The sequence below is a fragment of the Lithobates pipiens genome, unplaced genomic scaffold (genome assembly GCF_037356315.1).
Source record: "Lithobates pipiens isolate NorthernLeopardFrog02 unplaced genomic scaffold, aLitPip1_a1.2 Scaffold_1, whole genome shotgun sequence".
Lineage (NCBI taxonomy): Eukaryota > Metazoa > Chordata > Amphibia > Anura > Ranidae > Lithobates > Lithobates pipiens.
The window spans coordinates 191,278,107-191,304,705 of NW_027507685.1; the positions used below are offsets into that span (position 1 = coordinate 191,278,107).

A 26,599-nucleotide genomic window follows, 5' to 3' on the forward strand; every position below is an offset into this window, starting at 1 on the left:
GCCGCAATATACACATTCCTGTGCCCAGTCTGGGTTCTGGGTACCGCATACTCGGCATACCCATCCTCTTCCTCTTAAGGAAGGATAAAGTTTTGGTCTTTCATTACCTGGTGTGGTAGTGTTATAAGGAGGTGGAGTATCTCCCGTATTTACCCTATCGCCGGGAGCAGAAGGAAGACTTTTGTGTCGGACCTTCATATCCCATCCACCCTTTTCCTGACAATACTCCCATCCCTCCTCTTTAGCCCTGTTGGAAACCTTAATTAAACATTGTATTTGTGATACCCATCTGTTCTGCAATATCTCTCCCTGTCTGTCTTTCTTTATTTCTTCCCAACCTTCTACACTTAATCCATTTTCTCCATCCATCCCCAATTTCTTGAGAATCCTATTCGTGCCCTGTGCCTTATCCTTCCCATACAACATTGTAATTATGTCTTTAACAGCATAACATTTCTGAGATTCCTCCTGGGGTTTACCATGTGTCTGGCCCATTTTGACAGTCCTGCCTAGGTGGCGTTTGGATCACTTACTAAGTGTCTCGTTGCCTTCTCCTCCTAGGGTGCCAAAATACTAAAAACCTCTCCTAGATGAGATTTCTGAAATCGAATTACTTTATATGCTAGCCAACTGACAAATATTATGACCAGACTGACAGCTACAACATATACAAGCATTCCCTTTTGGTGGCCAAACACATATGGCTAGGTCTCCGGGACTTGTGGAGACCTTATTTCCTTCCCATTACCATGGAATCTCTCAGCATTCGTTTCTTATTCCTGCTTTATTGAGGCAGTCAGGACTTATACTTTCAACCCGTTTTTAGGCTCATGAATCAAAAAGCGTATATCAAACTTAAGTGTCGGACCCCCAAAGTACTCTTACGAGTTAAGGGCGCATTCCGTTACCCATTGGGATGATATATGTTTCAATTCACACCATACAAACAGGGCTTATCTCAGTCACAACAGACAGATGCCCTTTGTCCCAGATGTAGCTCCTTCCCAGGCACGTTCTTTCACATGGTATGGTCATGCCCTCTAATACGTCTCTTCTGAGAGAACATATTGGATGCCCTAGGGTCCTTTGGTTATTGGTCTCTTAGTTTAGATCCTGCCATGACATTGCTTGGTAATATGGAGAGTATTGAGGCCTCTAGGCATGGAAAACTGTTTCTATTTTATGCCATGCTAGAAGAGAGAGCCTCCTCAAGTGAAGGCAACCCACCCCTTCTACACACCACATGTGGGCGGCCACAATTAACTCTGTTCTACTATTAATATAAACTGACATATGAGAGTAGAAATTGCCCCAGAAAATTCAATAAGGTTTGGTCACAATGGATCGACGCAAATGGTCCAGAGCCCTAGGGCTCACTTAGAAGTCCTAAGCAATACTACTGTGTCCTACACTATCTCTCTGGTGATGTTTGAAATGATGAATGATAATGTGCTTATAAAGGAGACAAATGTTATAATTTTATTCCTTTATAATGGCACAAAAGTTATCATTCTGGTGCAAATCATTTCAAGGCTATTTTTATATTTTATTTTTATCAAATTAATTTTTTTCTCAGTTTCATCAATTTTGCACTTTTTTTTTCCATTCAGGGTTAATAGAACAGAAAAAATAGACCACAAAAATAACAGCTAAAGTTGGAGAATGGAGTCATTTATTAGCACTGATAAGGGGTAACTAACAGTTAACAAAGGCTTAACTAGGAACATATTTAATTTTTTTAAAGCTGAACTCCAGGAATGATTTTTATTGTATAGTTTGGCAGCCCATCAGTGATTTGAGTTTCTTTCCTTCCACCTTTGGTGGAAGGAAAACAAAATCGCTTGATTCCCTCATCAACAAAGTCAGTGTTGATGAGGGAATGCCTCCCACAACACTATTGTGTTCCCTTCCTGGCCAGCAGAGCACCATGATTGCTGCTAGCGGCTTTAGCCATCAGCAGTAATTGTATATAAAAAATCTGTCAGGCTGGTTGTACCCAAGTCAATCGAGGGATCGACTTGGGTACAATCAGCCTACCCATACATGTATCCAATCTTAGAAGTTGAGGAAACCGCGCTAATCAACTCTGGGTGTTGAATAGACAAAACCAGGCGGTGGGCTCAAAAGAAAGTATATATATGTATATTTATAGGTTGCAGCCCCCCCACAAAAAGAAAATCCCCAATTGGGGTTTCTCCAATAGATACAACTTAACAACCGGGGTAACTGGCGCTACCTATTTAACAACAAAAAAGAATATTAATTCTCAATACTAAAAAGAATGTATTTTTAGAGGAAAAACTCAAAGAATGCCAGCAGGTCCAATAAAAACACCGACCTATTTCACAACTAGTAGTCTCATATATTCAATTACAACCAGATGTAGATAATTGCTCTTTAACAGATGACAATGCAATCCTTTGGAACCCACTCACTTCAGTTCAGTCCAAGAAAAAAACAAACAATAAGCAACCTCTGCCAGAATCGTGTACAGTCGCATGGGTTGGCCTATTGTGACTCGAACGAGATTATGGCAAGTGTAATTATTATCTAATATATTTATAACCGTATTCGAAAACTCAATATAAATTACCAGAAAAAATCATACATAAGTCCTGTGAAGAAAAAACTGAATAACAAAGAAAGTGATCCTTGATGCGACTTTAACCTTAAAATCGCATCAGTGCTAAAATGTGATTATATCCAACAATTTATCAGCTAAAATAATAAATAAATCTGATATGAAATTACAAAATCTCTTGAAAAAATATATATATAAAAGTGCATGAAATAGGTCGGTGTTTTTATTGGACCTGCTGGCATTCTTTGAGTTTTTCCTCTAAAAATACATTCTTTTTAGTATTGAGAATTAATATTCTTTTTTGTTGTTAAATAGGTAGCGCCAGTTACCCCGGTTGTTAAGTTGTATCTAATGTATCCAATCTTGGCCCTGCTGAACCAGACATATTTCAATCCATGTATGGCCAGCTTTACATTAGCCCAACTCGGCACCATGTAATTATATAAAAGTGTAAACAAACGAATGCGCAAACCAGTGTGGTGTGTATTCAATGAGTAGCTGCCAACATGAAATAAGTGTTCCCACACAATGACAATATATCAAAAAAATGTGGCGCTTCCTCAATACAATAAATACATTGAAGTGAATAAACTATAATAGATAAATAAATATACGTGTAAAGAATATATTGCAAATACTCAAAGTGTCTGTTATCTGTATACTGTACACAATTTCAATGAAATACAAAAAGCACTCTGTGCAAAAAAAATTCTGCATAAACAATTCCAGTACAGTGTTAAAGTACTCTGTGTAAAAAACTTCAGTGCAAAGATTAATGTTCCTATAGTGATGCCACCATCCAAAGCGCACACATAAGTAATGTTCAAAAATTATTTCAAAGTGCGGAACTTCCACCACTACAGATCTAGTCACACTTCATGTGTCACTCTTTAGAGTCCTAAAAACGAGGGTGCCTTTATATGCAAAAAAACTGACCAATTACTCTGGTCTCTGGTCACTGGCTCCTCCAGGGTGCTACAATTGATGCCTTACCAACCAATATTGAGACACTGTTTGCATAGCATAGCACTCCACTCTGCAAATGTGTCTACTTGTAATTGGCAAAATCAGTAATGTTAAATATTTAGATGGAGCTAATGCATGAGAACATTAAACTAAGTGTTTGACCTTGTAAAAGTCTCATATCATCTCTCATTGCTCAAGCTTCCCTTAGACCATTCCTATAAATATCTAGTACAATATCCTGAATTCCTCCTGTCTTCAAGTTTATCCAACAGAGATACAGAGATTTAGACAAAGGCCTATTTTTGGTGTATGTAGGCCACCCAACTAGGCTACACATTACATCTGTTCATCTTAAAGCCATAATCCCAACTCAAGCAAACCAGCCTCACTGACCGGGGTAAATCTATAGTCTAACCTCCTCTTACTGGAAATCTTTTTTGGTTTTAACAAAATTTCTGAAGGATCAGTATGAACACCAACCATTGCAAGTTATTAAGTAAAACATCAAATGATAATCCTCTGTCTAGATGTTCTCCATCACAGTGCATGGTATATAATTGCTAGAAGAGAGATTCCAGTAACAGATGGTAGGAGAGATAATAGTACCTCCCAAACTTTCTCTGAATGGAGATGATGTCCTGATTGTCTATTGGCCAAATTACAATAATAATGTGCACATGTTCTGTGGAGAAGGTACATAGCCCAAAGAGACGAGAGTGTAGAGCTCAACATCAATTCACAATACAGTGATCTTTATTTTATACACAATTTTCACTTCCTCTAATTAACACAGTGACCCCAATTTCACAAAGTGAAGGGTATTAGCAAATTGACTGACATGGAGAAGATGAGATTAGATTTGGTGGCTAAGAAAGCCCAAGCCTTTCCCCTCCTCCTTTGTCTTTCATTTAAGCAAGCTCTTATCCTGTCACCCAAAGTGTCCAGAAAAGTCAACCTTAACCTGATCAAGTGACGTAAAACCATAGCAAGCAGCAAGAAAGATTGACTGTGGAGAGGAGGGGTGAAGTTAAAACTCCTGCTCCAATTAAGAGATAAAAAGTTTAAGGTGGTTTGAGCTGGGCTGTGGGTGTCTAGGCTAATCCATCTCAGCTTAGTATATAACTGGAGAGAGGTCAACAAATTACCCATCCAAGTGACAGCCAGGAGTATAAAGCAAGAAAGAGAGATTTTGTGGGAGAAAGGGAGAGGTGGTGGGAAGGAATCAGGGGTATTTCATACCAGAGGTGTAAGTTTGGTGGCAAAAGGGATATACAGGTTATGGCTGCAACATGGAATGAAGCTGTATTTGCCGCTCGAAGAAAACATGATGAGGAAGAAACCACAAGAAGTAGCGTTTTCACATATACAAACAGCAACAATACGCGGGGTGAGTAATGGGGTGGGGGGAATGGGGGGCAGGAGAAAACTAAAGGTAGCCATTAGACATTAGAGAAAGATCAGTTGTCTACTGGACAACTATTCATTCTGGAAACTTTGTGTAGCTGATGCCTAAATGAACATACCAGAAAACAATATCTACCAGTAATGTCAGCCTATGCATCTTCAAATGCACAAACTTCTGAAGATATGTAATGTCCAATAATGCTTCATCATTTTAAAATATCCTTCTTAAAATGTTTGCCAGGGCATAGGTCACACAAAATATCTTTTATTATCAACCAGCATTCACATGAACATGCAACACTCCAAGACGAACAACCAATAAAAAATAGCTTTACCGATTGACTGTTGGGCAGATATCAGTCTGTTTATAATATCTGATGCAAATCATTTTTGTCCTAAAAACTTTCTCTAATGTCTATGGGGAAATTTATATGTGTATCTGTGAAGATTACTCTCTTTAGGTTACTTTAGAGTATTAAGTTATTAGTGTTACATCCTTAAACCCACTACAGTTTTTCATTTTGAAGATGAGTATTACTTACTGAGTATAACCTGGATATTACAAATGTTAATGCGAATGTTAAAAGACAATCACATAATGCAACTACTTATAAAGCAGCTAGACGGCTGTGATCAGGGGAACTCCGGAATAAAACTGCGGATGGATTAAGAAACCTAAATTTTAATGGCGAGCAAATGCTTTTTGTGTTATATTCTGACCACTTCTTGGCACACAGAGATTTTAGGAAGAATCAAACATTCTATTCTTGCCCTGTCATCCCTTTTAGGGATCCAACAAGCTGGTCTCTGAGCCCTTTATTCCTCATTAAGTGCTACCAGGTCCTTTGAAAAGGTCTACATTGGGCATTTGTATATTAATCAGATAGTTGGCTGCCTACTTAAGTAGTAAGGCAGCTGATTTAATGCAAGTAAATGCCCTCTATATCTTTCATTAATTCTTGATTTCTAATCTTCTTTCTGAGATATTGATGTACCATTGTATATACCCTATGCTCTTTTTTTCTGGTCCTTTATTAGAGGACTCAGCTTTTCCTGGTCTATATGAATTAGGTGAGATATGACCATCCAAAAGTTGTAGAAAATTACTTGGGAAAGGGGAAGTTATTCTCAGCTTCACCAAGCTATATATCTGTTTATAAAAGCCTAATTTAATGCAAGTAAATGTAATGCAAGTAAATGCCCTCAATATCTTTCATTAACTCTTGATTTCTAATCTTCTTTCTGAGATATTGATGTACCATTGTATATACCCTATGCTCTTTTTTTCTGGTACTTTATTAGAGGACTCAACTTTTCCTGGTTTATATAAATTAGGCTAGATATGACCATCCAAAAGGTGTAAAAAATTACTTGGGAAAGGGGAGGTTATTCACTAAGCTATATATCTGTTTATAAAAGCCTAATGTATAGTTTGCTTTTCTGAAGTTCCCATTTCATGGGTAAAATCCTTTTCTATAACCCTTTACATTTGTATGTATCCCTGTTTTAAAGAAGTTGTAAAGCTTAACCAGGAGTAAAGCCTAGCACACCCAATCAGAAAATCGTACAAAAAATACTGCTTTCGAATCGATCGTTAATTCATCTGAAATTATCTGAAGGTACAGACACAAATATTTTCTTCATACAATACCAGATAATGCAATTTTCATTTAATCAGTACAGTTTGAAAATACCATACAAATACATTACATCACTCTGAATTTTTATTGTGTCGTACGAGAATTTTCGTATTTTTAGTAACTTTAGTTACTACGTTAGTAACTTGTAATTTTAGTAACTTCTTCATTTTTGATATGGAGACTAGCATGCAAAAAAACCCCAAAAAAACTGATGATAATTTGTCTGATAATCTCATCGTGTGTACGAGGCTTAAGTGTCATCTGCATGATTTTTGCAATGTGATAGGTGCTGAGTGAATAACATGAGTGTATGAACAGTACTACAAGCTATTTCTTTGTAAAACATTTGTTGAGTTGACTTTAAATAGAAATACTCCCTGAAGTACAGAACGCAGTGCGGTTTAGGTGTTAGGAATTGTGAATTACCAGACTGGGAACAAAAAAGAGCTCTTTGCATACAGCACTTGAGTAAGGCTAGACTTAATCTACAAAGCCTACCATATTTTTGGGAGAGTGCTAATGTTCTGTGCTTTATTATGTAAAACAGTATTTATAAGACTTCAGAAAGCAGACAGCCTTCAACATTTCACAAATAGAAATGAGTACTCATAATGAAAGTAAGCATGTTTTTGAGTAAACATGGAAGAGTGCCTACTTATACTTTCCTGCATGCGCCAAAGACACTTTTTGATCAATTTTTGAAGGCTCTGATCTGTCAAGCTGAGATAGCATTTAACCACTTTCAGACCGGACCATTTTGCTGGTAAATGACCAGAGGTCTTTTTACACTTTGGCACTGCGCTGCTTTAACTGGTAATTGCGCGGTCATGCAATGTTGTACCCAAACAAAATTTGCGTCCTTTTCTTCCCACAAATAGAGCTTTCTTTTGATGGTATTTGATTGCCTCTGCGATTTTTATTTTTTGCGATATAAACGTAAAAAGACCGCAAATTTTGAAAAAAAATGATATTTTCTACTTTTTGTTATTAGAAAAATCCAATAAACTCAATTTTAGTCATACATTTAGGCCAAAATGTATTCAGCCACATGTCTTTGGTAAAAAAAAAGTCAATAATTGTATATTTATTGGTTTGCGCAAAAGTTGTCACATCTACAAACTAAGGTACGTTTTCTGGAATTTACGCAGCTTTTAGTTTACGACTGCCTATCTCATTTCTTGAGGTGCTAAAATGACAGGGCAGTACAAAACCCCCCCAAATGACCCCATTTTGGAAAGTAGACCCCCTAAGGAAATTGATAAGAGGCATGTTGAGCCCATTGAATATTTTATTTTTTTGCCTCAAGCGATTGAATAATGACAAAAAAAAAATTTTTTTTTTTTTTTTACACAAAGTTGTCACTAAATGATATATTGCTCACACATGCTATGGGCGTATGTGAAATGACACCCCAAAATAAATTCTGCTGCTTCTCCTGAGTACGGGGATACCACATATGTGGGACTTTTTGGGAGCCTAGCCGCGTACAGGGCCCCGAAAACCAAGCACCGCCTTCAGGCTTTCTAAGGGCGTAAATTTTTGATTTCACGCCTCACTACCTATTACAGTTTTGAAGGCCATAAAATGCCAAGATGGCACAAAACCCCCACAAATGACCCCATTTTAGAAAGTAGACACCCCAAGCTATTTGCTGAGAGGCATGTTGAGTCCATGGAATATTTTATATTTTGCCACAAGTTGCGGGAAAATTACAAACTTTTTTTTTTTTTTTTTTTTTTTCACAAAGTTGTCACTAAATGATATATTGCTCATGCATGCCATGGGCATATGTGAAATGACACCCCAAAATAAATTCTGCTGCTTCTCCTGAGTACGGGGATACCACATATGTGGGACTTTTTGGGAGCCTAGCCGCGTACGGGGCCCCGAAAACCAAGCACCGCCTTCAGGCTTTCTAAGGGCGTAATTTTTTGAGTTCACTTCTCACTACCTATTACAGTTTTGAAGGCCATAAAATGCCAAGATGGCACAAAACCCCCACAAATGACCCCATTTTAGAAAGTAGACACCCCAAGCTATTTGCTGAGAGGCATGTTGAGTCCATGGAATATTTTATATTTTGCCACAAGTTGCGGGAAAATTACAAACTTTTTTTTTTTTCACAAAGTTGTCACTAAATGATATATTGCTCACGCATGCCATGGGCATATGTGAAATGACACCCCAAAATAAATTCTGCTGCTTCTCCTGAGTACGGGGATACCACATATGTGGGACTTTTTGGGAGCCTAGCCGCGTACGGGGCCCCAAAAACCAAGCACCGCCTTCAGGCTTTCTAAGGGCGTTACAGTTTTGAAGGCCATAAAATGCCAAGATGGCACAAACCCCCCCCCCCCCAAATGACCCCATTTTAGAAAGTAGACACCCCTAAATTTAGGGGTACACTAGTGAGACTAGGTAATAAATGGCGGGTGCCCTGAAACTATAAAAAAATAACTAACCAACCAGCGTCACCTGTAACAGTTATATGGTGATCACTGGTGAAAGGGTTAACTAGGGGGCAATCAGGGGGCTTTATGCGGTAGTATATGGGGGTCCCTGGCGCTATAAAAAGCTGCGGCGAACCTAAATACCTACCTGCCTAACTAGCGTCACCTGTGACACTAATACAGCGATCAGAAAAACGATCGCTTATTAGGCTGGGTTCACACTGGAGCGATGCGGGAACGCCACGAATGCGCGGCGGGTTCCCGCATCGCATGCCTCCCGGCGGCAGTTCACACTGCCCTATGCGAACTGCTGGGAGTGTCAGTGAAATGTTAATGACACCCCCAGATCAGTTCGCATATCGCAGTGCGATCTGCAAACTTGGATCGCATGGTGTGAACACCCATGCGATCCGATTCTGCTGCGGACCAAAAAAAGGGTCCCGTGCGAGTTTGCGGCGGGTGCGACACGAATTCAGCCATACTATCTGTATAGCTGAACTCGAATCGCACAGAGATCGGATGTGATTTGCACTGCAGTGCGGTGCGAATCACATCCGTTCTCATAAACCGCTGCAATGTGAACCCAGCCTTAGTGACACTGGCGACGGGGGGTGATCACGGGGTTAAACCTTTATTGGGGGGGTTAGGGGGGTACCTTAGAACTAAAGGGGGCTAACCCTAACTGCCCTAACAGTTATTAGTCACAAATGACACCTGCCGGGTGATCAGGGGGTTAAACCTTTATTAGGTAATAAATGGCGGGTGCCCTGAAACTATAAAAAAATAACTAACCAACCAGTGTCACCTGTAACAGTTATATGGTGATCACTGGTGAAAGGGTTAACTAGGGGGCAATCAGGGGGCTTTATGCGGTAGTATATGGGGGTCCCTAGCGCTATAAAAAGCTGCGGCGAACCTAAATACCTACCTGCCTAACTAGCGTCACCTGTGACACTAATACGGCGATCAGAAAAATGATCGCTTATTAGGCTGGGTTCACACTGGAGCGATGCGGGAACGCCACGAATCCGCGGCGGGTTCCCGCATCGCATGCCTCCCGGCGGCAGTTCACACTGCCCTATGCGAACTGCTGGGAGTGTCAGTGAAATGTTACTGACACCCCCAGATCAGTTCGCATATCGCAGTGCGATCTGCAAACTCGGATCGCATGGTGTGAACACCCATGCGATCCGATTCTGCTGCGGGCCAAAAAAAGGGTCCCGTGCGAATTTGCGGCGGGTGCGGCGGGTGTGGCGGGTGCGGCGGGTGCGGCGAATGGCTGAACTCGAATCGCACAGAGATCGGATGTGATTTGCACTGCAGTGCGGTGCGAATCACATTCGTTCTCATAAACCGCTGCAATGTGAACCCAGCCTTAGTGACACTGGCGACGGGGGGTGATCACGGGGTTAAACCTTTATTGGGGGGGTTAGGGGGGTACATTAGAACTAAAGGGGGCTAACCCTAACTGCCCTAACAGTTATTACAGTCACAAATGACACCAATGCAAAAAAAAAAAAAAAAAAAAAAAAATGACATTGGTGTCACTGTGACTGGGGGGCAGGGGTAATTGGGGGGGTGATCGGGGGGTAAAGGGGGGGTGTGAGTGTGCCTGGCATGTTCTACTGTGTGTGGGATGTGTTGGTGCAACTCACTGATCCGCTCTCCTCCGTGTCGGAACGAAAAATACCGACACGGAGGAGAGAATACATCACTTCCTCTCCTGTGTTTACATTACAGGAGAGGAAGTGATGTCACCGGGGATTTCCATTCGTCGGGAGCGATCGCGAGGGGGTGGCCATGAATGAATGGCCGTCCCCTCGTCCGGGATCGCTCCCGAACGAAAACCGACCGCCGCAGGCACCGGGCGGGGGCCCGATCGGGCCCCCGACCCGCGGGAGGCAAAGGACGTACATGTATGTGCTTATGCCTGCCCGTGCCATTCTGCCGACGTACATCGGCGTGCGGCGGTCGGCAAGTGGTTAAGGTGTGTGTAAAAGTGACCCCTCAATATCACATGACTTGAGAGTCCACTTTGGCACCCTTTACATGCTACTGATGAAGAGCTAGTGACCTTGTCTTTTGTTTCCACATTGAGGAAGTAATGGCTAATAATACCACTTTAGCAGTGTTCTCTGGAAGTATAAATCACACCTTTCCACATTTATAAGCTGAATCGGAAAAGTACTGAATGTTTAGAATTTGCAGGGAACGTTGAGGTTTGCCTAAACCAACACTGAATACCCTTCAGATACTCATTTTAGTTCATATATTTTCTAGGGAATATGGGTCTGTTTGGGAAAGTTTAGACAAAGTATTCTAAAGGGCAATGTTGAGTGTTTGGGTCAACCACTAACATGCAGTTTGATTGCTAGGTATGTTCCAGTACCCATGCTGTTCATATTTTTTCTCTCCAATCACATGATCATGAACGTCCTGTTGAGCAGAATATTCTTGTTAAAGCTTTAGTAAATGGAGCCTCATTCAGTGTAATCTGGGGATAGGGGTAGGTATCATCATCCTTAGTTATTGGATATTGGAGAGGAAAGTGACTGGAGCTGCTCCAAACATGCCCCTCAGCACTAAAAAGCAGAGCACTACCTGGGTAACTAAGGATTAAGCCAGTTTAAAAAAAAAATTACAATTTATTAAAGAACAGACATAGTTAGAAACAGTTAGTACAAAAGTACATACAGTGTGCACTAAAAACTGTGCACAGTAATGAAAGTGGGTGATAAGCAAATAAACCACAATGAAGGGTATCTGAGATGTGTATCTTGACAAGATCCTGAGGGGTGATCAGTTTTCAGTGTCCCTGCTCCACCTGTTGCATTCTTCATAATGTAAAATAAATAAAAATCCTTTAAAGAAAGTGGGGACCCCTCATAATAACCAGAGCAAATGACCCAGGAACTCAGTGCACAGATCTCACTAATGAAGTAATAGAGAGATGAAATGACTGCCAGTTGGTTTTATCTTGAAATAGTAGATGGCTGGTGCTAGAACCTTAAGTAGATAATGCTTTTATACTTTGGTTAATTGAAACTATACTGATGGTATCACAATGGGCCACCTGGGTTGCATGTAGGCTGCTTCCATCAATGTTGGAACTGCCAAAGAAACCTTGGGATGTGAAAGTAGTACATGAATCTAAAGATCAAAGTGCCACACCAAAGTATTAGGATTTTCATTTTATGCCTATAATAAGCGCAATAAATAATGCATTTTGGGGGGCACCCATCACACCCTTCGCCAGGACTTAAAAAGATATAGAATCAGCTAGAATAAAATCAAACTGTAATTTAAACTCTGTATTGGAAGAACTTGATGACGTTCAGCAGCTGGTTTAAGTTACCAGCTACATTGCCGAGTTCTTCCAAACCAAACTATATTTTGTACTCTAATACTTTGGCATGGCACTTTAATCTTCAGATTCAAGTTGTTTTTAACTGTTCAACATCCAGCAAAAACAGAAATATCAGTCAGACTAATCCCATTACAAAACGAGTGAAAAAAATAATAATAATAATGCAAACACTACCTATATCCACCAGTCATTTGTCACTTTTTATCACCGAAGAGAAGTTAGACCAAGGAAAGATAAATTCTGATTGGTTACCTAGTGCGCTACCTAGTGCATTATACTTTTCTTTGTTAGATACATCTCTAATTCTTCACGATCTGTCTCTCCCCTGATGACCTCCTGCACTTTCTGCTTATGTTAATGCTGCCATCTGTTTCAGTGTGTGTTCAGCCCCATTCAGCAGGAAATCTTTTGCCACCCAGCAACCAGTGCAGGCAATTCAGAGACTAGGAACAAAAAAAAAAAACAATTTGGGATATTTTACTGCAGCAAATCCACAGAGAAAAGCTAAAGTGTATACAGAATTCACAATTTTCTCCAGTATATCCAGTGTATTTATTTTGGGTGAAACTCTTTTTAAAAATAATGCACCATAACGCTCATCAATAGGCCCGTGCCATTCTGCAATTTGATGTAGTTACTGCAATAGGGTGGAGCTAGCATTGGACATCTCTTTTCATTTAGGGTTAGGTGAAACCCATGAAAACTTTAGGTAGGTAATGTCTTTTTCAAACCGACAACTCAAAGCCCACGTACACACGGTCGGAGATTTTGCCAACCAAAACCATCGGATTTTGCCCGTCGGATTTAGTCCGACGGATTGTGTCCGAAACTGTTGCATACACACGGTCGGGCCAAGTTGGCAAAAAATCCGATCTTTCAGAACGTGATGATGTAATTTAGTTACGATGGGACTATATTCAGGCTAGTAGCCAATATCTTTGATGTAGGAATTTGATCTGAGCATGCATGGCACTTGGTCAGATGAAAATGCTCTACACATGATCGGATTAGGTCTGTCCGGCCCAGTTGGTCGGGAAATATTTCCAAAATGTTGGAAAATTGGGTCGGACGGAGATTCGGACGGAATCAGTCCGATGCATACCACACACAGTTGGATTATCTGACGACACGGTCCGATAAGACTCATTCCGACAGATTCTCCGACCGTGTGTACAAGGGCTAATGCTGCCAGGCAGAGGTGCTAACCGCTAAGCCACTGCTTTTGTCTAAAAGAAATGTTTAATGTGACTTTCACATTTTACTTACTTGCTATCCTGTTCTTTGCCTTTCTGCCTATTATATCTCATATACAAAATTGAAAATGCTCTCCATAGTGGCTGTTACTGTATTTCGGAAGGTTGTAAGTATGATAAGCTCAAATAGCTTTATCATGTTTCACATTTTTAATTTTATTTTGGTTAGATCCTCTTCTCCCACAATAATCAGGCAGTCTTATTGTACATATTACTTATAACATCCAACTGAAAGATATAACACCAACGGGTCAGAAACAAATAAGGAAAATTCAAAAACGGAATCACTGCGTTGGATAAAGGATCACCCCCCTTGTGTTAGTGTTTTAAACCACTTTTTGCTTTAATTACAGCCTTTAGTTTGTTGGGATTTGTCTCTACTCTACAAACAGTCACCATCCTAACTGAACTTGAGCAGTTCTGCATAGAAAAGTAGGAAAATATTACAAAGTCTCGATGTGCAGCACATAGAGACTTTGTAATATTTGCCTACTTTTCTATGCAGAACTGCTCAAGTTCAGTTAGGATGGTGACTGTTTGTAGACTGCAGTCTTCTAGTCGATCCACAGATTTTTAATGGGGTGTAAGTCTGGGCTCTGACTAAGCCATGCAAGGACATTCACCCTTTTCTCCTTCAACCACTGTGTGGTCATTTTTGCTGTGTGCATTGGGTCATTGTCATGTTGGAAGGTAAACTTTCTGGCAGAGGGCAGTAGATTTTCATCAATAATTTGACAGCATTTTGCCCCATCCATTTTTCCTTATATCCTGACAAGTGCTCCAGTCCCTGCTGCAGAGAAACACCCCCATAACAGGATATTACCACCTCTGTATTTGGATGGTGAAATTTTCGCCAGACATATCGTTTTGTGTTGAGACCAAATAATTACATTTTTGTCTCATCTGATCATACATTTTCTAGGTGGCCTTAGAGTCTTTGAGGTGCATTTTGGCAAAGCTCAGTCATGACTGCATGTGGCCTTTCTTGAGGAGTGGCTTTATTCTTGCACCCTCCCATACAAGCCACATTTGTGGAGAATTTGTGATATTGTTGTCACATGCACACAACGACCACTCTATGTCATAAATTCAGAGTTGCTGTAGGCCTCTTGGTAGCCTCTCTGGCCAGTCAAATGGCTTTGTGTGCCATAGAGAATGTTATTAGTTACACCTGATTGAGTTTACAAGTCATTTTTAAGAGGAGGTGGTCCTTTTTCCTACTCAGTGATTCTGTTTTTGAATTTGTTTTATTTTTTTCTGATATGTAGTTGTTATATATTTTACTTGGATGTTAATTAAGTAAATATAGTTAGATAAAACAAAAATGGTGCCTGTCTCTATTTCAGGCTGCAAAGCAACAGAATGTGATTATTTTAAAGTGTTTGTATACAAAGTTTTTTTTTTTGTTTTTTTTTTATATATAAACTTGTTTGATAAGGCAATTTGCATTCACATATACATGTATATCTAAAAAAAATGCAAACAATATATTTTCTCTTATATTCATAAAATACCAGGAGTTGAGGTTGTAATGTCTATCCAGTTTAACTATTTTCTTTATCATTTGCAGGTCCCTTTGAAGGTCCAAATTATCACATTGCACCTAGATGGGCCTACAATGTCACCACACTCTGGATGATATTTGTAGTTATTGCATCTGTTTTAACCAATGGGATTGTCTTAGTAGCTACATTTAAGTTTAAAAAGCTTCGACACCCTCTGAACTGGATCTTGATGAACTTGGCTATTGCTGATCTTGGGGAGACTATCATTGCCAGCACCATTAGTGTCATCAACCAAATCTTTGGTTACTTCGTCCTTGGCCATCCCCTATGCGTGATTGAAGGGTACACTGTTTCAGTGTGTGGTAAGTCTTCAATGAGTATTACAATGAAAGGTTGTGCAGTTCTTGGCAAAGTGATGAGCTGCTCTGATTGTTCGTAGTTTAGTTTTTTTTTTGTATATGTGGTGTTTGCAAATTTACATAAATATTACCTGATTGTCAGCAGTTTAAAGAGGAACTGCAGTCTGCTCACATAATTTGTAATAAAAACATCTTTGTCATTCTGAAGCTTCCCTCCAACCACTTTGCATATTATTTTATATATGCTGTGATTCTATATTTGCCAAGTATGCTGTAGAAATCTCCCTCTACCGAATCTGGCTGCAACCATTTTAACTGTGGGCAGCTGAAGCTGCTGCCTGTTCACTTCCTGCACACCTCCACAGCCTGCACATCTCCAGCTCTGCAGCTCTCATTGGCCCTTTTATGACTCATGACTGAGAGAGAGCTGTGCATGATCTCATAAGCCTAGGCTAATGACCAGACAACAAACAGGAAGTGGGCTGTATAAGGTATTTACTGGCATAAAAAAAAATGTTTTACTATCCAAATAATTCAGAAAACGTTTTACTATTTTAAAACAAGGAGAAGATTTAATAGCTGGAAAGATGAAAAAAGATGAAAAAATGAAGGTTTGCTTTAAGTTATAGAGTATACAGATGAAGGCTATATTCATTGTATCTGAAATGACCATATAGCATAATCCAGGCAAATGCGTTGGCAAAATACATGCTGACAAGAGTTAACAGCTACTCTTGTACTGTCCAGTCAGCAGGCTGGGGATGGAGAGAAGACACCATTGCATTCCTTAAAGAATAACAAAACTTTTGGTACACTTGTGCTTTAAGTAAGCCCCCAACCTCCCTGAATGCATTCTGCCTGGTAGAATACTCTCCTTGTTCCAGCAAACTTCACCGTGCGGTCATGCCCAGCATTGAACATCATTTGCAAGGAAAGTACCCTGGCTAGGTCCTCTTTGTATTGTGCTAATTATTTCTGTGCATGAGCCATACTTCACTGAATGGCTGAAAGCTGCCATGGGAATGAACAGATCTGTGGTGCATGTGCGCAGTGGGAAGGGGACCCAGCAGGGCTGGGCAAGACTGCAGAGTGAAGATTTTTGAAGGACGGTATGTATTCTACTAGAGAGTCTTAATTTAGAGGAATGGGGATTTAACCAAAAGTACAGCTATGCTTTAACTGTAAGCCTTGTCATCCACCATTCTTTTCTGTATTACAGGGGTTGTGGAAGTCTTTTGGGACTGAATGGACAGGACTCTGTGCAGGCCAATCAAGTTCCTCCACCCCAAAATTGCTCATCCATGTCTTTATGGACCTTGTTTTGTGCACTGGTGTGCAGTCATGTTGGAACAGAAATGGGCCATCCCCAAACTGTTCTCACAAAGTTAGGTGCATGACATTGTCCAAAATGTCTTGGTATGCTGACGCCTTAAGAGTTCCCTTCACTGGAACTAAGGGGCCAACCCCAACCCCTGAAAAACAACCCCACAGCATAATTCCCCCCTCCACCAAATTAATTAGACCAAAGCAAAGTCCATATAGACATGGCTGGGCGAGTTTGGGGTGGAAGAACTTGACTAGCCTGCACAGAGTCCTGACCTCAACCCAATAGAACACCTTTGGGATGAATTAGCGTGGAGACTGCGAGCCAGGCCTTCTTGTCCAACATCATTGACTGACCTCACAAATGCGCTTCTGGAAGAATGGTCGAACATTCCCATAAGCGCACTCCTAAACCTTGTAGACAACCTTCCCAAAAGAGTTGAAGCTGTTATAGCTGCAAAGGCTGGGCCAACTCAATATTAAACCCTACGGACTAAGACTGGGATGCCATTAAAGTTTGTGAAATGTGCGTGAAAAGGCAGGCGTCACAATACTTTTGACAACATAATGTAGATATATCTAGAATTATGTCTAAATTATTGATCTTTCTACAGGTATTACTGGACTATGGTCATTAACAGTAATTGCTTGGGAGAGATGGTTTGTTGTGTGCAAACCCTTCGGTAACATTAAGTTTGATGGAAAACTGGCTGCTGGTGGAATAGCATTCTCTTGGCTTTGGTCAGCAGGCTGGTGTGCACCTCCAATATTTGGCTGGAGCAGGTAATATCTTCAGACGTAAACACTACACACAAATGTACCCCATTGTTTGCTTCAAGTCCAGCTCAGTTAAATACATTCTAGGTGCATCAAAACAAAAAAAGCATTCAAAGCTTTACAAGTTGTTTTCTTTAAAAGGCAAAAGAATCACATTTTACTTGCAGAGAAGGATCCTTACTCTCAGCATTGAAGCAGTGGGCTCTCTGCAGAGGTCCAGCATGCTAATTGGTAACAGCTAGAGCTCTCAAATCAGCAGGGAGTATGAGCTTTGCTGATCGCAGAGCTAAACTATAGATCTGAGGCCGCGTACACACGGGCGGACTGTTCGCCCAACTTTGTCCGCTGAACAGTGTTTGGGCGGACAGTCCGCTCGTGTGTGGGCTTTCAGCGGACAGTTTCAGCGGACAGTTGGACGGACAAGGTTTTTCGGAATTTCCGAAAAACTGTCCGCTGAAACCTTGTTTAAGCGAACAGTCCGCCCGTGTGTAGGCTTGTTCGTCAAACAAAGTTGCGCGCATGCTCAGAAAGGATTTTCACGCCGAAAGCTATAATGCAGTGTATAGGACGTCGTATTTTTCGTCCCGTCGTACGTGCCGTTCACGTCATCGCGCACGGTTTCAGCAAACTGTTCGTCCGTCGTGTGTGGCCATGTCCGTCCATGCTAAGTTTGAGCGGACTGTTTGCCGAAACTGTTGGACGGACAAAGTTGGGCGAACAGTCCGCGCGTGTGTACGCGGCCTTAGAGACAGCAGTGGCTGTCTTGACATCTGCAGAAAGATTATTGCCTTCACACAGAGAGCAAAGGTCCTTCTCTACACCATACTAGCAGGGGATCCGCTTTTCTAATCATTTTGTGTAAAATTTTGAACACCTTTTTCTTTGACACACCTGGAATGTATTTGGCTGATGAAAGTTTAATTGGGCTTTAAAAAGATGCATATCTTGTCTTCATGTTGCAGACTTAATGGGGTTTATTTGCTAAAACTGGAGAGGGTAAAATCTGGCACATCTTTTCCAGGTTTTATTGCCAACGCTTAATTGAACAAGCTGAAGTTAGAAGCTGATTTTCACCAGATTATGAGTGCACCAGTTTTAGTAAATCTACCCCAATTTGCCCAGATGTGTTGACTTACTTATATTTCACAAATGCAGTACAAATGTCAGACATTTTTGAGGTTGCTCCGATGTAGCTCAATTGGCACCAACCCTTACTACAGATCTTTCACATTTATCATAGCAAGATGATGGTATCTGCACATATTATATCTAAGTATCTAGGGAAGTCTTTCTCAAAAGTTGTAAGGTGGAGGAACCCTTCACATAACATTCTGGTCTCAAGGAATCCCTGCTAATAATGACTATATCTACAGCTCACTACATTAGTGTGATGGCCACTGGGGAGAATGCTCCTTACATTTGTGGCCATTTTGAAATGTCTCTCCTACAAATAGATAAAAAGTTCATAGTTGTTAGTAGCTAATTATCTGACATATGGAAATTGCTCATTGCCCAAGGAACCTCTAGCAACCTTTGGAAGAACTCTAGGGTTCCAAGGTAACCCAGGTTTAGAAAGGCTGATCTAGGGAATGCTGACATTGATTTTGTAACCTAAGATTTGTGAGCTGTGCTGCTGCATACTGTTTCTAACTTTCAAACTATACTAATCGTGATTCGGCCTTCATTGACCCCGTGGATGGACATTCCCAAACATGGACAGAGTTTTATTCAGTAATTGATTATTTTGGGGGGATCGAGAAGAAATTTGTAGAGGTTATTTATTCCAGGGGATAGTTTACAGTATTTTAAAGGGTGCACACTAAATAAAACCATAAGCACAGCATATCCTCCATGTCTGTATGGTGTAGAGCAGAGGTCTCCAAACTGCAGCCCGGGGCCAGATGCAGCCCACTGCTTGCATTTATCTAGTCCTTGGGGCACTGTTTCATCCACTGATAAACAATGGGACACAATTTCCCCCACTGACACAAATGAAGGGACACAATTCCTTCCAATTACATCAAAGATGGGGCACTATTCCTCACAATACCAACAATGGGGCACAATTTCTCCCAATGACACCAACAATTGGGCCCAATGACATCAATGATGGGGCACAATTCCTTCCAGTGTCACCAACGATGGTTGAAACAAACAATATGGAATTATTTTTTCTCACTGAAGTCAGGACCTTTAGATGAATTGAATTGTATCAAAACACTGTGTGGTCAGGTGGATACAAAGAGTCCAAGCATACCGCATCCTACATTTAAGTTTAGAGAAAAAAAGGAGCAAATGGGCTATGGACTTTTTAGACACGAATTACAACAACTAAATAATTAAAAAAATCATTTTATTTACAAAAATATTTTACAAAGACAAAACAATCAGTACATAAAAAGAACATCATTAGATATCCACACCAAATATTCCTCAATTGTGTTTACCACTTAAATAATATAATATAAATCCTCTATATTAGTGGAACAGCCAAATACTTATCTAATAAATGGAATAAGAAATAACCCAAGGATAGTGGAACATCAATGAGGGTTGAGTGGTGATGTTATGCTTGACATGTTTCGCGTCTCTCAACAAACGCTTGTTATGGAGCTTAATGTAACTGACTAATGAATTAAAATACAAAATATTATTAAATAATCTAAAAAGATTCATCAATAAATATGTGCAATAACACATCAAACAGATATGTAGAGACATTGGTTAGACGACAGACAAGCACCGATGTACAACAGGACACTAAAAAGGAAGAAACACCATGGGGGCATGTGTAACATAATAAAAAAAATAAAAAAGAGTCTTAATACCAGAATTACAAGGGTTAATTAGGAACTATCCCAATGGACCAAAGAGTACCCAAAGGTCACTTACTGAATGACGTGGGAATTCGCAGAATGGATATCCCAAAAAACAAAGGAAGACAAAATGGCGCACCTCCACTAAAGACTGTGTATACTATGTATAAGAGCCAAACCCAAAGGGCTAGTGTCTAAATGTATTAGAAGATCGCACAAGATACATAACTCTGAAATGTAAATAGAGATGGTATATGAACAGCAATTAAAATTAATTATTTAATCACCACCAAAGATAACAAAATTAATTTGATAAATAATTATATAAAAAAAAAACAATAGTATGCACAACAACTCACCATAAGATACTAGATGGAACCAATTCTCAATAAGTCACGAGAAAAGAGGGCCGATGGAGATAGTATTGAACCATCTTAATACCATAATGGAACAATTTAGGTAAAGGTGTCAAAACACCCCAGCGCCAGCCAATAATACCAAAAGCACAGATAGTCGGCAATCCAAGACGACAGATTAAAAAAGACCAAGGTAATACATAGTATCCCCCTTGAAAAGGGGGGAAAAGCCAATAAGGGCAAATAAATCCAAATACAATACCTCCCGAGAGTTCTGAACAGCCTAGCGTGTGAGCCACCATAGACCGAAATACGTGTCCTACAGGGAAAGACGGCGGCGGTGTGTCTTTATGTGCACAAGTCCTGCCCGTCGTCAACCAATTGGCCAATACGCTGTTGTGATGTCATCCGGGCCGGCCACAAGTGTGACAGCGCATGCGCCCGAACCAGCTACCCGAGCCTGCGCATCACAACCATGTGCGTGAACAGTACGCAGGGAGCGAATGGTACAAGGACCGACATAAAGCACTGACCGGCGGGAGTGGGATTAACCCATCTCCCGCTCAGACAGGCCCAGCGTCAATAGGCTTAAACAAAGCCAATGACGCTGGGTGGCCGCATGATGCTTCCCAAGTGCCCAAATACATCGGCAATGGCATGCCGCCAATCAATGCAATTACAAAAAATGTTTGCATATATAATCAAAGAAACAATATCATATAATCTTAATACTTCTTAAATATCCGGGGGAAAAAAAACACACTTTTTACAAAAATATATACCACTATCTGATTGTATACTATGGAAATATATTATAGTAATATAGATATTACTATAAAACAAATTGACTATACTGTGGTATAGAAAGTGCATAGAAATATAGTTAAAAAAAATCATAAAAAAGGTCTGTAGGAATGAACCTCATTAATACCTGGGGCAAAAAGGGCATTAAGTCGCTCAATCCACACCGTCTCCTTTATAAGGACCTGTTTGTCCCAATCACCCCCACGTGGATTGGGGGGGGGGGGACTACTGTAAGCACAATAAAGGAGACCACCAAAGTGTCGAATTTGTGGTATAAATCTGTGGTATAAAGGTGTCTACTAACTGATGTAATCATCTTTCCCCAAAGGAGTAGTAGACATGATCCTTTATGCGGGCACGGAATTGTCTAATGGTTTTACCCACATAGAAGGCCGAGCATTTGCATATCATTAAATAAACCACCCCCTGTGTTTCACAATCAGTGTAATAATTGGGAGTAAAGTGTTCATCATAAGGTAGTGTGAAATGCTCCCCTGTCTGGACCCATGGGCAAAATGCACATCTGCCGTACCTATGAGTCCCCCTTAATGGGCGACTCCCAGATGTGGCGGAAAAGTTGCTAGATGTCAGTTTATCACGCAAAGAAATTGATCTGTGGAAAGTGATATTGGGAGACAGATTAACATTTTTATCCAAAACAGGATCCTCAGTGAGGATAGGCTAAGGATTTTACATATTTCTGCATGATGACTAGAAAATCTGGTTATAAACCTCACAGTAGAGTTCTGTTAAGTAGTTTTTTTGTTTTTATACAGCAAGGAATGTCGTGATTAACGTGAGGCTTTATTGTATGCTCTGCGTAAAATAGATTTGCTATAACCTCTAGCTTTGAGGTGATCCCGAAGGAGATTAGCCTGGAACTAAAATTCTTCTGTATGTGTACAATTGCGACATAGCCTTACATATTGTGCATATGGGATACTACATATCAGGCCTTCAGGGTGTGCGCTAGCTGCAAAAGTGTATTTCCGGCTGTCTTCTTACGGAATAAGGTAGAGGCTATGCAACCAGCCTTATCCTTAAAGATCGTAAGATCTAAAAAAGTGATGCGAGAAGCATGACTGGACACTGTAAAATTTAGATTGAAAGAGTTATGGTTCAAAATCTGTACAAATGAATTGAGCTTGTCCAACGTATCTGTCCAAATAATGAATACGTCATCGATGTACCGAAGCCAGCAAAGCGCTTGGCTGGTGTACATCGAAAAGGCATCATTCAAAAAAATGTATCGTTCCCACCCCCCAGGTACAGGTTGGCATAGGCCGTGCACTACATGTGCTTTTCTTCTCCTAGTGGCCACAGTCCGACCCCCCTAAACTGGTCCTTTGTTTATAAACCCCTGGTGTAGAGCACTTCATATGCATTACAGATAAAGATATAAACATTCACGTAATAGAACTTTTCAAAAGAACAACCTTGCATCTGCAGTGTGCACATGTTATTGAAGCAGTATTTAGAAATGGGCTCCAACCTATTTCACATCTTCTAATGTTTTTCTACAGATACTGGCCCCATGGCTTGAAGACATCTTGTGGTCCAGATGTGTTCAGTGGTAACAGTGATCCCGGAGTTCAGTCTTACATGATGGTGCTCATGATCACTTGTTGCATAATTCCTCTGACAGTCATCGTCCTTTGTTACATACATGTTTGGTGGGCCATTAGAAAGGTGAGCAAAGCTAGTATTAGAACCATATAGCACAAAAAAGTAATCTTAATGAATATTTAAGGCATACTTGGCTGTCAATAGAATATGTTTATTTCATCACTATATATGCTTAAGAGAACATGAAACTCGTTAGGTACTGAAGAGACAAAGTTGGAAACGGTGACTAGTGTGAAAGTTATGTCCTAGTGCAATAAAATATTGAACCCAGGGAGGATAAGAAGTGTTACCTAGTCATAACATTTGGACACCCTAATATTTGAAGCTTCATGAGTTCCATGGTCAAGTCATTTATAAGAAAGGTTTGAACCGCACACAATAGGACATGGTTTGTTTGCTAAACCATAACACAACACATTGCCTGGAAAAAATCAGCAATAAATGCAACACTGATCTATACAGCCTGATTTAGAACATGTTTCAGATCCTTCAATTATTCTTCATGTGTACAATTCAGCAGCAAAACACAAATGTCTGCCAAAAGTCTTTAAAGTGTTTTACAGTTGAAAACATCACTGCCAAGCTTTTATTGCGACCACAAGTACGTTTTCGAAACTCTTCCCGTCTTCTAGGTAGCCCAGCAGCAGAAGGAGTCTGAATCCACCCAGAAGGCTGAACGTGAGGTCTCAAGGATGGTAGTTGTCATGATCATGGCTTACTGCTTTTGTTGGGGACCGTACACAGTTTTTGCCTGCTTTGCTGCCGCCAACCCAGGCTACAGTTTCCATCCATTGGCTGCCTCGTTACCTGCCTATTTTGCCAAGAGTGCCACCATTTACAACCCCGTCATCTACGTGTTCATGAACAGACAGGTTGGTGCATTGGGGAAAATTGAGGAAAATATGTTAAGTCATTCTTCCTCTACAGCAGAAAATCGGTGTAACTTTGGAAAACGGTAATGTCTCCTGTACCAGTGCCTGGACCTAGCAGCCACTTGCTAGGCAAGGACGCTGAAATAGGGTTAAAGGACACATGCCCCCTCCATACCCAGAAGTGCTGACTTTTCTTAACAGCTGCAATGGAGCAATGAGATGTGAAGAGTGCAGATAAAGTGAGTATATACGGGTGTCTGGGGATACCCTTTACAGATACACTGTTACTTTTCCCCCATAGGCAAAACGACAGTGTCTTTTTGAAATTACTCAGTCACTTAAAGGATAAGTTTCCTTTTTAAAAAAATATATAAATGCACATCTTTTTGCAGGTAAAAAAATGTGCATTTATTATTTTTGACTTTGAACCTGGAAAGGCCTGTGAATTAATGATGTGACTGAGTGGGCGGAGAAGATGCCTGCCACTGCGGAGGGGGAGGGAGAGGTGGAGGTGGAGCAGCTGCAGCTGCAACATGTTACATCTTCTACTCTAAATATGTAACATTTTCCAAAAGGTGAAGTTATCCTTTAAAAAGAAGACGCTTTAAAACTGATTTACTAAATTCAAATTGACTCTGCACTTTGCAAGGTGCAGTTGCACCCTGCAAGAGTAGTTGCTCCATCGCTTAGTAAATGAGAAGCTCTGCTAAGTTCCATCATCCAATTATGTGCAAGCAAAAATGCTGTTTTTTCCTTGCATGTGATTGAGTATTCTTTGCAAAGTGAAGCTTTACCTCATTTATTAAGCTCTGGAGCAATTGCATTTGCAGAGTGCAATTGCACTTTGAAAAATGGACAGTCTAGTTGCTTTTAGTAAATTAACCCGTTATATTTACCTGCCCTGGTGCCTGTTCATGGAATCTTTGCTCTGTTGCTCAGCAAAGTGGCTCAAAGGATCTACCCTCCCAGAAACTCAGGAAGGTGATGGGAAAACCTCTCCAAATGGGGGTATAGACAAAAACACAATTTTAGTTGAGTAAGGGAGAGTAATGGTGCCCATACACTAGACCAAAAATAGTTTGAAAAATCTGTCATTTGGACAGTTTGTTTGTTTTTCGTCCAGTTAATGGGCACAAATCGAGATCTGGTTATGAATTTTTTGAGTCAGAAAAATCGAAGGAAACCATGTGATTAACTCACTTCATATTGAATGTTATGTCATGGTTGTGAACTGTTGATCCATGGAATTGTAATGCAGTTTCTGTGAAAATAAAGAATTTATAAAAAAAAAAAAATCAGAAATGAGAAACTGACTCATTTATGTCCACTGAACAATTTATTGTTCAAAATTCGATGGCAATATGGTTTGCTCTCACGACCGCGTGTTCAAAAACACGTTAGCAATTTTTTGACTGGTGTGTGGCTAGCATTAGAACTTCTGGCAATGTTTACTATTGCGGTCTGTGTCTTCATTTAATGTTGACACTTGCCCTATTTCTTGCCTTAGTTTCACAGGGGGAACATTTCTCCCGAAGAGATATATACACAAACTTGAAACAAATTTTAACAAAAAAAAAACAAAAAAAAAAAACAAAAAAAAAAACTGTGATATCTAATGAAGACCTGTTTATGTTACTTCCTTTAGTTCCGGAACTGCATCTATCAATTACTTGGCAAAAAAGTTGAAGATGCCTCAGAACTTTCTTCTACATCTCGGACGGAAGTATCCTCAGTTTCCAATTCTACCGTGTCACCTGCATAACTTCTCAGGGACATCTCTCCTCGAATTTCCTAGTCCCATATTTCTGCACATATTGTATATATTTGATTACAGGAGCAGCTATAAGTAACTCTCCTACCTACACATGCATGATCATTATTTGTATCTATATGTCCATTTTCACTACATATTGTCACTTCATACTGTGATTGTAATATTTTTTTTCATTATTATAATATTCTAGTAACTGGTCTGAATATTGTTTATTAAAATATAAATCAAAGAAGTATTATGGGCAGCGGGACTGTCCAAAGTGTGACTTCTATAACTGAACAGTACTTGTTGTACTAGGAACTGGAACATAAGTAAGCCTATTCTTAAAAAAAATATGGGGAATCCCATTGCTGACTGCCTTCTGAAAATGCAAGTTGCCCAGTTGCTCCGGTAAACCCTTGGGTTAAGTACTTTCTGAATCCCTGACAAGGAATTTTGCAGTCCAGGAAAAAGTCAGAAGTCCTGCAGGCTTATACTAAGTAAGAGGCACAAGATATTAAAGCCAGAGGTCAGCATGAGAATCGAGCATGTTGCATTTTCAGAATAGGAGCTCAGCAATGGTAACCTTATTGTTTTACTCCTTTAAGTCAAGTGGGTGGTTTTGTGAAAATAAATGTAGTGAAGAAGCATACATACAATGTAAGAATGATATTTGAGAAGGGGAGGTTGCTTTAGATACCCCCTTGATGTTTTGCTGCTATATAAAACAGTTTAACTGTAATGATA

General features: G+C 40.2%; 1 protein-coding gene across 1 annotated transcript; it reads left to right on the forward strand.

Annotated features, from left to right (window-relative positions):
• The first annotated feature begins 4,683 nt into the window (after positions 1 to 4,683).
• Positions 4,684 to 26,599, forward strand: LOC143981323 (red-sensitive opsin). The gene is made up of 6 exons (XM_077479115.1): positions 4,684 to 4,934; positions 15,232 to 15,528; positions 17,463 to 17,631; positions 23,125 to 23,290; positions 23,860 to 24,099; positions 25,745 to 26,599. Exons 1-6 carry the CDS (start codon positions 4,826 to 4,828, stop codon positions 25,859 to 25,861), a joined length of 1,098 nt encoding a protein of 365 aa, XP_077335241.1. The 5' UTR covers positions 4,684 to 4,825; the 3' UTR covers positions 25,862 to 26,599.

Excerpts from the sequence above, each read along its gene's own strand:
- LOC143981323 (XM_077479115.1), top strand. The coding sequence starts at position 4,826 with ATGGCTGCAACATGGAATGAAGCTGTATTTGCCGCTCGAAGAAAACAT. Across the intron at positions 15,529-17,462 it reads GTACACTGTTTCAGTGTGTG|GTATTACTGGACTATGGTCA; the intron begins GTAAGTCTTCAA and ends ATCTTTCTACAG. Across the intron at positions 24,100-25,744 it reads ACGTGTTCATGAACAGACAG|TTCCGGAACTGCATCTATCA; the intron begins GTTGGTGCATTG and ends TACTTCCTTTAG.